Source organism: Sycon ciliatum, chromosome 6, assembly GCF_964019385.1.
Source record: "Sycon ciliatum chromosome 6, ocSycCili1.1, whole genome shotgun sequence".
Lineage (NCBI taxonomy): Eukaryota > Metazoa > Porifera > Calcarea > Leucosolenida > Sycettidae > Sycon > Sycon ciliatum.
This window is the reverse complement of record NC_088648.1, coordinates 1,954,280-1,969,526: the sequence shown is the minus strand read 5'-3', so window position 1 is coordinate 1,969,526 and position 15,247 is coordinate 1,954,280. Positions and strand designations below refer to the sequence as shown.

At 46.7% G+C, this 15,247-nt stretch overlaps 1 protein-coding gene and 1 non-coding gene across 4 annotated transcripts in view; one reads left to right on the top strand and one right to left on the bottom strand.

The window, feature by feature from the left end:
- LOC135819139 (ryanodine receptor 2-like) overlaps window positions 1-15,247 on the bottom strand; it is a 124,408-nt gene that overhangs the window by 59,735 nt on the left and 49,426 nt on the right. For 2 of the 3 annotated variants that reach the window (XM_065332293.1, XM_065332294.1), the window contains exons 51-67: window positions 13,090-13,243; window positions 12,725-12,762; window positions 12,360-12,437; window positions 11,050-11,102; window positions 10,369-10,467; window positions 8,016-8,117; window positions 7,083-7,380; window positions 6,558-6,682; window positions 5,696-5,844; window positions 5,299-5,401; window positions 4,278-4,385; window positions 3,683-3,793; window positions 1,953-2,091; window positions 1,513-1,656; window positions 840-1,004; window positions 376-590; window positions 1-76 (exon numbers count right to left, since the gene is read on the bottom strand). The exon at window positions 1-76 is cut by the window's left edge and continues 228 nt beyond it. In XM_065332293.1, the coding sequence (XP_065188365.1) occupies window positions 1-76; window positions 376-590; window positions 840-1,004; window positions 1,513-1,656; window positions 1,953-2,091; window positions 3,683-3,793; window positions 4,278-4,385; window positions 5,299-5,401; window positions 5,696-5,844; window positions 6,558-6,682; window positions 7,083-7,380; window positions 8,016-8,117; window positions 10,369-10,467; window positions 11,050-11,102; window positions 12,360-12,437; window positions 12,725-12,762; window positions 13,090-13,243 (2,157 nt within the window). The remainder of the gene's footprint in view (window positions 77-375; window positions 591-839; window positions 1,005-1,512; window positions 1,657-1,952; window positions 2,092-3,682; window positions 3,794-4,277; window positions 4,386-5,298; window positions 5,402-5,695; window positions 5,845-6,557; window positions 6,683-7,082; window positions 7,381-8,015; window positions 8,118-10,368; window positions 10,468-11,049; window positions 11,103-12,359; window positions 12,438-12,724; window positions 12,763-13,089; window positions 13,244-15,247) is intronic. The other variant, XM_065332295.1, reaches the window with a different exon arrangement.
- Trnah-gug (transfer RNA histidin (anticodon GUG)) lies at window positions 8,909-8,980 on the top strand. Its single transcript has one exon. It is a non-coding gene; the product is annotated as a tRNA-His (tRNA).

Genomic DNA, 15,247 nt, shown 5'->3' with positions numbered 1-15,247 from the left:
GAGGTGTAGAGACGGCGACATCAGTTAGCCTGCGACTCAGCATCACACTGGTGCGTGACGGCAAAAGAGGACGCTCCTACACCAACACACCGTGATGATGAAATCACACAGGAAGAAGTGCATTTCACACACACACACACACACACACACAAACACACATCGGAAAGACTTTAAGAGGAATGCAAACGAAGTCCGCCATTCAACTTCTCTTTGCTGGGTTAAACCCCTATCTTACCCGGTGGCTGGCAAACGCTGCTGCTAACAACATTCATTTTACTTTGGCAATTCTCACTTATACTGTTCTTGTCAAAATTTCCATCAGTGGACATCCAAAAAGATGGACAAGAAATATTGAATATGCAAGGATCTGCTTACCCCAGTCGAGGATTTGGTCAGCTCGGCGGGTTTGGACGCATCGTCTCTCTCGCACGCATGCTTGCACCCGATTAGAGAGATGTCAATGTAGTAGAGATACTCGCGGATGAAAGCCAACAGACCCTGGCCTTCGCCGTCCAAACCAGGACCGAGACACTCGGGTCGGCGGATCAGCAATCTCACCACCACCGAAGCGTTCTCTTCGATCGTTTGACCTGGACAAAGGAGGACATGATCACGAGAGGGTTTCAACTTTGAGGAAATTCGGTGACAAACAGAAAATCCTGTTCCTCACATCAAGGCAATTTTGTCGCAGTTGATACCAAGGAAATTTTGTGAAGATGTGTGCTAGGTAATGTGTAGCCAGGGAATGAGGTTACACAAAATACGGACAATTGCTAGACTCTTAAAAAAAATTTGCCTAACTAAAAAAAAACTTTGGCCACAACTGTAGTTTCACTGACCGTTCACACTGACTGCTTGCCGCAAGAAGTTGAGGTATCTCTCTCCATCGTTCGGTTTCCACTCGTCCATACTGAAGCTGTCGCTGCTGGCAAACAACTCCGCTGAATTAACCATCGAGCCAAGATTATCATTCTTCTGGCCGAGTAGCTCCTGCGTAGTCAAGCCTGATGATGGACGTGAGAAAAGAAACAACAGCAAGCAAGCAAGCACCAATGGTAATGTGTAATGCAATTCGCAAATCCTCTTTAAATACTGTTGTTTTGATCTATCCTACTACTGAGCTAGCTTCATGCTCACATTTTGCACATGCACTCAACGTCCCAAAGGTGAACATTCAGAAATACTGGCGGATTGGTCCCTTTGTCGGGGTGACCCGGAACCCACCACCCCACAGAGGGAATGGTATGCCGTAGCTACTACACATACAGGTGTACCTAGTTATCGCTCAAGTCACAATATGGATATGAAAAAGAGGCTGAAAGAAGTTTTTCCTAGAGCTCTCCCATGAGACTGTAGTAATGAAAAAATTGAATTTTTCATATTCTCTGAACCCCAGCAACAGCCTTAAAAGGCACTATTGGCTGGTAGTGATGATGATGACAGGACAAAGCAAGGTTTGCAAACACAGGAGCCTGAAGTATTCATGGTTTTGCAGCATGATAATTGCCCTACCAGTAACAGATGAAGCCAGCAATAGGACAACATGATCAAGTTGCCAGTCCTTTAGGGCCAGAGACAACTCGTGATGACCACGTATGGTTGCCGCAGCAACATCCAATGGCGTACCTCCGTTGATTGTATGAGCTGTGCTGCTGACTGTAGGGAGGGATACATAGAGAGAGAAAAGAGAAAAGAGAGAGGGGGAGGGAAAGAGAGATGATGAGGGAAAGAGAATCAGAGAAATCACGATAAATGCACGTATGCACACACAAAGAACATAAGAGACATTGCAAAGACACAAGCACCTCAATGTCATCTATGCAACGGTCCGTCTCACCCAAGATCGATCTACTTTTCACATGTGTACATCTCATTATCGCGACATTACATGCTCGACATCTCCGTATGGTAACGGAATTCCTGCAAAGAAAATATCAACACCCGGAGCTCACCTATTCCGGTTCCACTGTGGTTGAGAAGATATCCCAGATGATCAAACATAGCTCTCTGGTTGTTATGGCTCGTACGGCAGAAGTACGTCAGGAAACGACAGCATGCCGCTACTGTGGCCGGAGACTGGCATGCAGCTTTCTGCACGACCATAGTAGAAAGACGACAAAGAGAACAACTGAAGAGCTGCAATGCACAATATGGTAAGTGCCAAAATGAATAATTGAGATGCGGGTACGAGCTGAAAGCACTGAGTGGGCTAATTCCGAATCGGGGGTCAACTGAAAATTGCCAATTAAGGGATTTGCACTCCAAGTCTTCAACTACACTTGTTGGATCAAGACAAGCATATGCTAGGAGCATATTCTATTATGGAAATCGATTGTTCTTACTGCGATACGTTCTAACAGTATTCAGATGAGCCTTTTGTTGGCTCTTCTGCCTGGATTTCATTGACAGATGTGTTAAGCTCATGGATCCTTCCATGAGTGACATGCGAACTGTAACTATTATAACGGAGATCGACCACATCCATTACCAGCTCTGGGGCCACGGGAGCACTAACCCTAACGTCGCACTAGGCACACATGTGATACGGACTACATTCAGCTCACTATTCACACCTTTGATAGCACACCTGAAAACAATTCTTTCTGAAATATTGAAATTTGACTTTTTTTGTTCGTAGCTTTTTTACGGTTATTATCTCCACTTCGACTAATCTGAAATTCAGGACCTTATTTACTATGAAGAGAGTTGCTAATTTATTACATCAAGTATTATTTGCATTTTCACGTAGTCGTCAATCAAATGATTGGTTATTTCGCTTAAGCTGAGTGGTAGTAAACGGAAATCAAATATGGAAGATGCTAATTTAGAGAAGTTAACATGCGTGCAGTTAGTCTTGCATGAATTACACCATTATTATCATAACCAATGTGAGGTCTGCAACACTGGCAATATTAGCAACTCAGAAAAATTATCTTTGGGTCACTATAGGAACGGGGCATCCTAGAATTACTGATCATGAGGACTGGAGATGACAGCGGAAACCGAGAGGTAAGACGGTGCGGGTGAAAGACATTCTCTGACCACGTCCACCAATGTTTGACCAGATCTCACTCCTGCTCCCAGTGTTTGTGCCTCCTCCTTCAGGCCCCCACATGTACAATGCAGTGCAAAACTTTCAAGACTGTACTGGTCAAGAAGCCAAATTTGACATGACAAAATCAAAAACAAGCACACAACCTACTCGTCAGAAGGGGAGAAGAGAACAGAATAAACAATAACAAAACAGCAGGGAGAGTAGGGGCTGCAAAGCAAGCCTGTGCTCGTGCCTTGATACAACTAAATGATACCGCAATACAACAACAACGACAGATGCATAATTTTCCGTAACGATGACCATCTTCACCTCTTTGCAATATGTTAATTTATACACAGGGAAGTCAGGAATGTCCAGTTTCATTACAGTCAGACCTCGCTTATCCGGTCCTCTTTTATCCGGATCCCTCCGCATCTGGAAGAAAATCGCTGGTAACCGATTTACAGCATATGTCATGCATATATATACAGTATGTGTGTTCGATTATCCGATTCCCTCGCCTATCTGGATAATTATGTGGAAAACGGATGTGTGCGCGCTTATGCGAGGTCTGACTGTATTAGAAGATCAATTAAACATTAGCATTACAGTATGCACAGTTCAATATTAGCATCACTTAGCAATTACTTCATCAAGTGGTTCCTGCACAACTTCGTTATGATCCATTCCAATAGCTTCAGCCCCGGATAAGCGGTGATGCTGGCGATTGCTGGGAGGTTGCAGACTGTCGGATGGGTTCTGTCCGGCGGCATGTATAGGGATAGTGGATAACATTATGCACAATAGCTTTAGTACAATTATAGTTTAGCCAATGATAATAATTATTATTATTAGCTGTGTTTCAGCTTCTTGATTGAATATCCACTGTGTGACATCGTTCGAACAACGAACACAACAATTGAGGGCTGTTTTGCCATAAAAAATACACCTATACTGGAGCTAAAAAAAGAAGAAGAAAAGAACATGCTCAGGATGAAACTCGAGTACACGCGTCCTCTCCCAGCAGGTTCCGTGGATTTTGCTCATACGTAAGATGCGCAAATTCGCATGGCAATTGGTCCAGTGGTTAGATGTAATGTCTAGCTGCAAGGGTGAAATGGTAACTCTCACAACCAGTGCCCAACAGGGGGTGAAACCTGGTTAGCATCATCCCTGTACCCCCTGGAGACTGGAGATACATGTATATAATGGAGAGAATGGTGAAAAATGCATGCAGACTCACCCCTATAGACGGCCCAGAGCCCATGGAAGCGGCCGTGCTCTGCGTGTTTTGTGCACTAGGACCACCAGAGGACATGTTGGTAGTGGTGCTAAACATTGTTGTGTCAACCTGGACGGCACATAGCACCATGATATTCAACAAGAATAGAGCATTTGGAGAATGCAGATGGAAACCTCAGAGAAGTTGGAGGGTGGAGGAAAAGGGTCTTGCGAAAAATATGACCATAATTTCAACACCATCTGATCAAACTGAAAAGAACACTCTACTATTTCCTATTTTAAGAGCCTGGTCAAATGGGTAAGGATGCACAGTCAGACCTCGCTTATCCGGTCCTCTTTTATCCGGATCTCCCGCCATCCTCAAGAAAATTGTTGGTTATCGATGTACAGCACATGCCATGCATACATACAATATGTGTGTTCGATTATCCGGTTCCCTCGCCTATGCGGATGTTTTTCTGTGGAAAACAGATGTGTGCGGTTATGCGAGGTCTGACTGTATTGCAGTTGTCCAGGATCTGTAGAGCAACACCTGGCACACGGATAACGTACTGTATACCAGGACATTTTCGGACGGAAATATTTTCGGACAAAGCCGGATTTCGACCTTTCGTACGGGATTTATTTTCGTACAGTGTTATGTTGCATGCTAGGTGCACCTGTTCGCAAGCAGTACGCATATATGAACACATTTTAGTACGGAATTAATTTTAGTACAAAAGAGGCCGCGTACGAAATCGTACGAAAATACATTCTGTCCGAAAATTTCCTGCTATACAGTACATAGTGTACATGCATGTGATCTAGTGTAGGACAAAGTCCTGCTCAACTAATTCAATCTGCTCCTCCACGAGCCACGCTCACCCGTACATCTAGTTTGATCACTGCTAACTATGAGATTTGCGCATCAATTCATACTAATCACGCATACCAAACCCTCCATGTGATGTAGATCTCACTATACTATATTATTATCTCTTATTGGCCACAGGTCATCGTGAAAATAAAGATGCCAAACTGACCTCTCCCAGAACGTTCCTCATCACAGCCAGCACAGTCTCATGCACGCCGAGTAGCCGCATCAGGTCTGGATGCTGGTAGATCATTGTGTTGTTACGCAGCTTACTGTCAACACAAAACACACACACACACACACACACACACACACACACACACACGCACGGCCATCATCCACAAGATACCAAAGCCCACAAAAGCACAGTCATACACACATACATATAGACAAACACACAAACACACACATACACGTACCCACCCACACACATACACACATACACACACGTATACACACGCTTGCACACACACACACACGAATATGAAAATAAACCATGCAGATGTGAAAGTAGAAACACCTTCGCGCAAAAGCCCACCCATACATGCTGCACCGGTAAAACTCACCTCAGCGCATCACAGAGCAGCGACTCCTCCTGTGTATCCATCTTCACCCGAAGCAGAGACCTGACATTACCGAGAGCTTCCAGTAGGTTTTGGATACGCCCAAGTCCATTGCCCTCCACAACGTACGCCTTGGCAAGGGCGGCCATCACCTAGGACATGAACAAAGAAAATGCAAAGTAAGGATGGAGGTTGCTTTGCGAATATAGGTGGCACCTTTTTAAACTAAAATTCTAGCCCAAAGAAGGGGTTGCAACTATCTAACCTGAAAGTGGGGTATGACTTATAATCAAGTGTGTCTTATCATCGGGCCAGGTTAGGGTCAAGAGTACTGATCTACTGTCGTGGACATGGAAATCCGGTCGCATGTCTAGTGGCCCCAGGGCGCTGGCCATGCAGCCGTGGATAAGCAGTACACACATGCATTCATGCGCTGCAGCGCGCTCAGCGCATCGGATCAACATGTACACTGCACTGCACGCAGCGTTCTGTGCGCGCGCTGAGGGCGCCGGCCCCGGTCAATCGACTGGATTTCCATGTCCGCGACAGTATGAGGTAATTCAAGTGAGCCCCTTAGTGACTATCTTGAATGATTCTTTAAATCTGTTGGGAAGAGTCTCCAAAATGCATATGTCCAGGGCCAAAGCAAACCAAATCTTGAAAAATAATATCATTGGTAAGGTCCATCACACCACCTTCCCTTTCAAGAATACCTCTTTCTAAACGCCCGGCACGCTGCTGCTCATTATCTATAGCGTGTAACACAGAAGTTGCACAAAGACACGCAGGTGTGCTTGCGCACACACATCCACGCACACACGCGCGTGTGCGCACACACACACACGCACACACGCGCACACAGTACCTCTTTGTAGCTGTTGTACTGCCGGTACAGCAGATCAAACACTTCACGAACCAACACGGGTGAGAGGATGCTCTGCTGTGCCCAAGATAACATGGTGGTGCAAATCAAACGCTGGAGTGAATCCGCTGTAGCAGCGAATACAGGTGATAGCAATTACACAGTTATTCAGATCTGCATTGGCATAACGTCACTGCACATCAGAACAAGAAAGTTGGGGAATGGGTGCAATGGACATATTGGGACCTGAACTAGAACCAAGGACTGCTGACATCTTGCCAGTACAGCTCTAAGCACCCAGGCAAGCTCCACAACCAATCCAAATATGCATGCATGTGTACAGGCATATACCGTGCTGCTCAATGAAATCCAGTCGCGAGAGTCGAGTTCGCGCCGTGCACCATTTCGCAGTCCAGTGTTCGCAGGTCTAGGGCTGCGCAAGGCCCGGTGGCGCATACTTGAGAAACTCGACTGGATTTCATTGAGCAGTACTATACATGGACTGGCGATACGTTGACTTGACCTTACCTTGCTGTATTGACTGCGGTTCGGGCACTTCAGAAATCGAGGACGCACGTCGACGTACCACGCCGACCAGATTCCGCAGCATGGTGCGATAGCTCTCGCTCTCGCCATCAGAGCTGCTGCACGTTGACAACGATGGTGACGACTCCACGTGCTTGCCTTGCTCTGGTATGTAGCAGCGCTCTGGACTGCAGGCTTGCAGGAGTCTCTCGTGAAACTCCATCATCTCGATTTTCAGCGGCTCTTTCAGTGCTGAGTCGCTGGTGTCCATGCAGTCACGGAAAGCTAGAAGCACTCGCATCTATAAGCACGGTAGCGAGGAAGCAACATGACATAATCAGTGTAATGTATGTGTATGTGACTATGTGTATGTGAGGGAGGGGGGCAACAATTACACTGCATGTGTATGTGAGGGGGGGGGGGCAACAATTACACTGCATGTGTATGTGAGGGGGGGGGCAACAATTACACTGCATGTGCATGTGATGCAGGTGATTTATATATGGTCATATAATTACATGCACATGAGCAATAACCTTTCCTTCACGCCATCACAACCGAAAAAGTGGTACCTGCGAACCGGGACTCGAAATTGATGAAAAGCTTAGAAAAGCGGACTTGCGAGGCACCCCACACCTTGAGCTTGACCATGGCCAAAACACACACAATTCCTTCACAACAGCAGGGGTCTTGTATGCAGGATCTACAGTGCAGGCAACTGAAATCTGACCCCTTAGCGGTGCGTCCACATTCTAGCGGTCTCTATTTCGTAGTTTTACCATCCCGTGTTGGGTCTTTGCGATGTGAGCGCACAGCTCAGGGGTCGGATTTCAGTTGCCAGCACTGTAAGTTCACACTATCATCTTTCTGTGCATTTCACTATCCACATAGAGAGCCGTCGTTAACAACAGCGAGGCTGCTAATATTATCCCTTACTTGCTCCTTCGGGCTCATTCGGAACTCTTTCGTCATTTTGGCAGTAATGGCGGCTGAGAAGCTTGGAGCATTTTTGATTCCGTCCAGCCTCAGTCCCTGATCCTGTTGAACACAAGGACATGAATAACAGTCAAACTCCCACTCTGAATCGCCTGTCTGAAAATATAAAAAACTGTGAACGGTAACATGCGGCCGTTTCTAAAAAATTAATATTAGGCGAGACCAAAATAAAATCGAGATTCCCGGGCAGGACCCATGTGAAATTGGTGCGGGCGGGCGAATTAAAAAATTTTTTTTTTTCCATGTATGTACATGAGTGCATGCCATGTTGAACTTTTTTTCCAGCATTTTCCGGTAGTTTTTATTCAATTTTTTCCAGACAGCAGGTACGCGGTTTACCCGTTCAATTTTTCTATATTTCGGCCAACGATGGCCCTGATCTGTACATCAGGGAGTCGTACAAGCTCGGGTTTGTGTGACTCCACGTCACAGATCTACTCACACGATCAGTACGAGTATGTATGAACTGTTCAAAAAAATGGCTTTGGCTCGATTTTGGTGCGGGAGGGCCCGGGAATCTCTATTTTTTTTGGTCTCGCCTAAAACTCTCCTCCTCCGTGCGCATGGAGGAGGAGAGTTTTATGTATGTCTGAAATACGTAAAGGAAAGTTCGCACATCCCCGTTATCACCGTCTATACAATGCTGTTGAGAAACATAACAAGCTCAGAAAAGTTTTGCTCATGCCAGCGGCGGGCACAACCATGCCTGAACATGTAAACTGTGGTATGGTGTACATGTTGGTCTATGTAGGATGCCTTGTCGAGGGGCGGTGTTCTACTAGTTTACAAATCTATCAACAGGCTCCCATATCACATGTGCTCCCGCACAGCAAGCTGTGATCGTCTAGTGGTTAGGACCCTACGTTGTGGCCGTAGTAACCCAGGTTCGAATCCTGGTCACAGCACACTTTTTTCTCTTTTCTTTTAGGATCTTTCCCTGTACAGGCTGTTTTATCAATGGTTTTGTAGCAGCAGAGTATCGGTAATGTCAAGAGTAGGGGTGAAACGGTTCCATGTTTTTCATGTTCGGGTACCCGAATGCCAACATTGTTTCCCACGGTTCGGGTATCGGTTCCATGCACTCTTTTCTCCAGACCGACAAAATGCGTTCGCGACAATTATTTTTTAGAAAAAAAACATTTTTACGAGCAAGGATGAGATATCGGAGAGTCCAAGTGCGAAGAAGATAATGACCATGATGACCAGAGAACTCTTTGGAAGAGTGGGGATCGTAAGGTAAGACATTTAAAATCTTGAGTAGACTTGACGTGTACATGTATTTGTACGAGAACGAGATTTTTCGAGTTTCGGTTCGAAATTTGACGGAACGGGTACCCGAATCTTTTCAGCTGGCGGTTCCAAAACCGGTTCCTTACCCGAACCGTTTCACCCCTAGTCAAGAGTAAGGCTGCAACCACACTACAGTCCATTTCAAAACTATAGACGCGTACCTAGGCAAAAACCGTTATGCCAGCATCTATACCACATAAAATCTGTGATCACTTTGTGCATAAATTTTTCCAAATTGGGCGTCTGTTATCCAATCCTTTAGAAACTATATGAGAGTAATTGTGGAGCGATCCTGAGCAATATTCCGAAAACTATTCTCAAAAAGTTCCAGCCAAATTTGAAATATTTCAAAAACCCTACGCGTCTATAGTTTTGAAATGCACTGTAGGTACAAAATCACGTACAAACGGCATTACAGTAGAAATCGTCATGCCGACGCGTGCGAAATGCAAAATGCGCTTTGTAGGTTTTCAGCAACTGGCGCACCCCTGTAGAAAGCCACGTTTGTCGTTTTCGCGCTCCATCTCCTGTGTACAACTTTGTTTTTGTACCTGGTCGTCGTACATAGCATCAGCATCAGCATCTTTTTTGAATTTCCCGGTCTTTTCCAGCGCATGGCACACGCTTTGGTACGACAACGTCACGTGCTAATCGCGTGAAAATGTCATCTATGCAGACCGAAAAGTGTAGTGTGGTTGCGTACCGACTTGCACTGAGATATGCATGAAATTTGTACTGTGATTTTTACGTAGTGTGGTTGCGGCCTAAATGAAGCCCAGTAAGTGGCGTAGTGCGTGCAACTAAGCTGCAGATGCGCAGCAGGAGATCTGCATGAATCCTGCTTGTACGCACTGCGTCACTAAAAATTAATGATGTAATCACGTAACTCCGCCGTGATAGCAACCCATCCCAGCTGCACACTCTGGGTTCCATGTACTCTTGGTAACGGAGCTCATGACTCTGCAGTGACTGCTGCCTTTATCAACATGCGTATCATACTTACCAACTGCATTCCGCTGACAAACGTGTCGGCAAATGACACAATTCCTTCCACGCGATGCCGCAGCTGCAGGTCGCACAGGTGCTGCAGAAGCCGACATACCTGTGCGGGAATGTTGGGTTAAACATTACATTCACACATACACTCACACATGCAGGCACACACACATGCCGTGCACGCACATGCATGCGGGCACACAGATGCACACGCACACACACATGCACAAACACATGTACACAAACACATGTACACACAAACACACACACACACACACACACACACACACACACACATCAATGAAGGCATGTTCAATTGCTATTGACTTGAGATTCATGCTAAAGTTCCTGAAGACAACGTTTTAACCAATACAGTACTCCCTGACACAGTACAGAATTATCCTCGACCACCATTCACTGTCTCAAGCATTTACATGCAACTATGGCGACACAGGAACGCAATGGTGCCATAGGATGGGAGCTGAATCTCCACCACCAAGACCGTACTGTGTGGAACTATATGCACAGTCAAACGTCGCTTGATGGTCCTACGTGCAACATTGAGCGAGCAATGTGGCCCGTTTTATGGTCCTTTAGCTCCTCACACCGCCATCAGTATGGAACTGTGCAGCTATATGCGGTCTGCCTAAAGTAGAGATTGACGTAACGTTTCACAGCAAAGCCGTACCTGCAACTTGACATCTTCATGCAGTGGCAAGCACACCAGACCGTCCGTGCCGTCTGCATAATAGCAAGGACAGAAAGTGACAAAGATGAAGAATTCTGACAGTTTGATGAATGTTGCACACCGTCCCCACGCGGTCTCCAAAAAGTCTACAGAATGCTCCAATTACACGCCAAATACTCTCATCACAATACAGTAAAACCTGTAACTAAAGACCACCGTGACTAGCGACCAGCCTGCTACTACAGACCACCGTGACTAGCGACCAGCCTGCTACTACAGACCATGTCGCCAGGCACGCATGGTCTCACATTCATATATTATGGTTGTGCGGTGCAAACCTCTAACTAAGGACCACCTGCCACCAAAGACCACTTTCTCTGGCCCCAAAAGGGTGGTTGTTAGTCACAGGTTTTGCTGTACATACGTAGCTCCCAGGACCGAAGAAATAAGGCTACGCTGATATCTCTATTATCTGGGCAGGCTGGAACTGGCCACTGCCCATAGCTTGGGTTTTGCAGTGCCCAGCATTATTTGCTCATGGACGTTTCTCTGACCAGCATTGCCTGCAGGTTTTCAGAAGTGTGGTTCGGCAAATCTGCTCACATGCTTTTCTTACATAGTCCATTGCTCTCCGCATGAACCTTTTCTTACATAGTCCATTGCTCTCCGCATGAACCTTTTCTTACATAGTCCATTGCTCTCCGCATGAACCTTTTCTTACATAGTCCATTGCTCTCCGCATGAACCTTTTCTTACATAGTCCATTGCTCTCCGCATGAACCTTTTCTTACATAGTCCATTGCTCTCCGCATGAACTTTTTCTGCATATGCATATGCATGTAAGTTACGAGCACACTAGATTTACTTGGTAGGCTCACCATCGACTTTTCGCTTCTTCTGATTGGCATACGTTTTGATGGAGAATGGCCATAGATCTGGAATATAATGTCACTATTTCAACAAAACTTGGCAAAGGAGTAGTAATATTTCCACTAAAACTAACCCACAGGGTGCCGGGTAGACTGAGGCACGTGTAAATTGGAGGTCCGGATATGAGAGATATGAGTGTATTGGGATATGCATTGAGTCTCTGGCGAACAGGACATTATACTAGGTGTTACATCCTTGAGTCTGGTCAGCAGTGCATCCAGTCTTTGCGCAGGTCCTCCTCCCTCTCAAAAGCACTCTTTTTTTCTCAATCCTACTTCATGATGTAGTTAAAATCATCTCTTCTTCTCTTTGTCTTTCCAAACTGGTTTGGTCATGTTTATTATTTCAGTGGATAGTTCCTGTCCTCAGTGATTCCTTACCTCCGGTTTCCTCATCTGCAAAGGATGATGGGTCAAGCAGGACCAGCAGCTGTTGAATGTTGTTGTCATCAAATAAACCTGTGTTGATACACGTACAAACCCCGACATGGTGACAAGCAATCAAGTGAGAAGATATGTGTGAAGAACTCAAAGACATACAGTCAATGCACTCATTCGTTCCAGGGACGCGTCATGATTGCTGGCACTGAGTGGCTACCGAGTAACAACCTCACGCTCACAATAATACACAAATGCTCATGCACGCACGCACAAACATTAACCACGGGAGTCTTACGAGGAATAACACAGAACTATGTGTAGAGCAGAGGAAACACACAATTGCTGCAAAAAAAACAATGGCTTACCCATGACTAGCAGTTCATCACAGCAACTCAACAGAGGACTACATCAGGTGGTGGCAGTATTAACCGTAGTGGAAGCGGTGGTGGATACGACAACAGCAGCAATACAGAAAGAACAAAGTCAGGCGAGTTAGACATTCCGAGTTTGCAGTTTCTATACTTTTGCTGCTAAGAGCTTGGTCTCTGCAAATGTATCTCTACATATTACAGGCCGGTTGGGAAACCAATGTGCTGAAGTGAAAGCTAGAAATGTTTGTGTGTGCGTGTGTGTGTGTGTGTGTGTGTGCGCGTGCGCGCGCGGGTGTACATGCGGGCGTGTGTGTGTGCTTGCTATGGTATTATAATATCTTGCAGTAACTCCGACTTACACAAGAATATCAATCTGTCGCTGTTCTGTTAGTCGGAAGTTGTCATAACTATGCTGAGCTAGTGCTTGCTTCAGTGTAGCTAGCACATGTGTCTTCAGCTGCGGTAGGTCAAAGTCCATCTGCCGATTCTGCAGACAGTGGCGAATGCTGCAGCCTGCACATGCACACACACGGACGCGTGCACACACACACACACACACAGACACATGCACACACACACACACACACACACACACACACACACATACAGACGCACGTGCACACACATACACACACACACGCACACCTGGTCCTGGTCCTGGTATACACTGCCATGTAGGTCACGTGTTTCTCGTTGAGCGAGACGGAGACGAGAGGAGACATGAGCGTTGGTGACAGGATAAGTCGTTTCGCCTTTTGAAACGCCTCCGGCAATTCTGACATTGCAATTGGAACTTGTCCCTTTCATCAGCAGTTGGGCGCCTGGTGGATCGGTTGCAGTTGTGGATAGCAAAGCCCCGGATCGACTTACAGCAGCGTTCACAAATGGGACAGTGAGCGGTACAGCACGGTTTCCGAATACATAGGCGTACAGGTGAAGAGCTTGTGGCATTGGCAACATTCGGGGCAGAATTGGACTGGACACAGCGATGGACTGCAATGCCACCCGCACTCCGAAACCATCGGTGACACTGGGAGCACTGGCGGCTGTTGGCTTGCTGCTGGACTGGTTTACGCCGTTCCATGATGCACTTGTGGCGGGCGATATCTTGCTGCCGAGCAAATGCACGCCGGCACACCTCGCAGACTATCTCCCGAGCCGGTTTCTGAGCTGGTTGTATTGCTCGATAAGCTTGCCGCCACTCAGATCGTTCCTGCGCTGTGTCAAACCATGACTCGTCGGCGATGTTTATTCGTCGCAGGTCGACCCTAATTGCGTCTCGCCATCGTTTCCGCGGGCCACACGCTGGGCGTGGTGGCAGCAATGTGCCAAACAACAACATCCGCGGCATCCGCTCCTCAGGCATGCGTACCACGTGCCCAAGCCATTCCAGTCTTCTCTGCATGAGGCGGTCGGGAATATCCAGTGGGTTTGCTGCATTCCATGTTTTCAGAATGGTGTCCTTGGCTATCTTCAAGTCCCACACATCCCGCTGTGCAACACTCATGATGGAAAGAAGCGACCGGTAGTAGAAGGTCGTGATCCGTTGCACATCACTTTGCAGCGGTACCCACGTCTCCGCACAATAGAGCAGTAAGGACAGAACACAGGCCTCGAAAACCAGACGCTTGGTGCGCAGAGAGAGATTGTGGTCATTGAAGACAGCATGACGGAGCGCTCCAAAAGCACGGGAGGCAGATGAAACACGGGTCGATACATCTTTGTGAGATCGGCCAGAATCATGGATAACAGCACCCAAGTATCGGAACTCACGCACACATTCCAATGTGCCATTCTTCACAGGAAGAGGAAGTCGGTCATCATCCGTGATACCATAGCCAACCGCCATAAATTTGGTCTTGTCCAGATTGACGGTCAGACCAAATGCAGACGAGACATCGATGAACATATCCAGAGCAAGAGCAGCAGCAGTACGGGTAGTGGCAAACAGTGCAGAGTCGTCAGCGAACTGGCAGTCGTTGATGGTAGTCTGATCGTCAGTACACTTTCTCTTGAAATAAAGCGAGCCCCCAGGATTGAATGCCAACGGGACGCCGATACCAGGCACATGCTCGACCACTCTGGACCATCTCTGGAAAACAGCCCACATGAATATGTTGAATAAGACTGGTGCCATACAACAGCCCTGCCGCAAACCACTCTTCACTGCAATGGGTTGGATGGGTGTTGACCCGATGGAGAGAGTAGCTGACATGGAGGTGTGAAACGACTTGATGATGTTTACGATGTTACTAGGGACCCCTGCCTTCGCGAGAATCAGCCACATGCATTCACGGTTTACTGAGTCGTACGCCTTACGTAAATCAACAAAGACAACGTATCCCGGGCAGCGATGTTCGTACAACTTCTCCAGGACTTGGCGAACTGCAAACACCATGTCTGTGCAAGATCGACCCTTACGAAAGCCGCACTGGGAGTCGGGTAGAATATTCTCCGCAATAATCTGTAATCTGGACTGAAGTACTCGAGCAGCAACTTTCCCAACAACATCCAGGA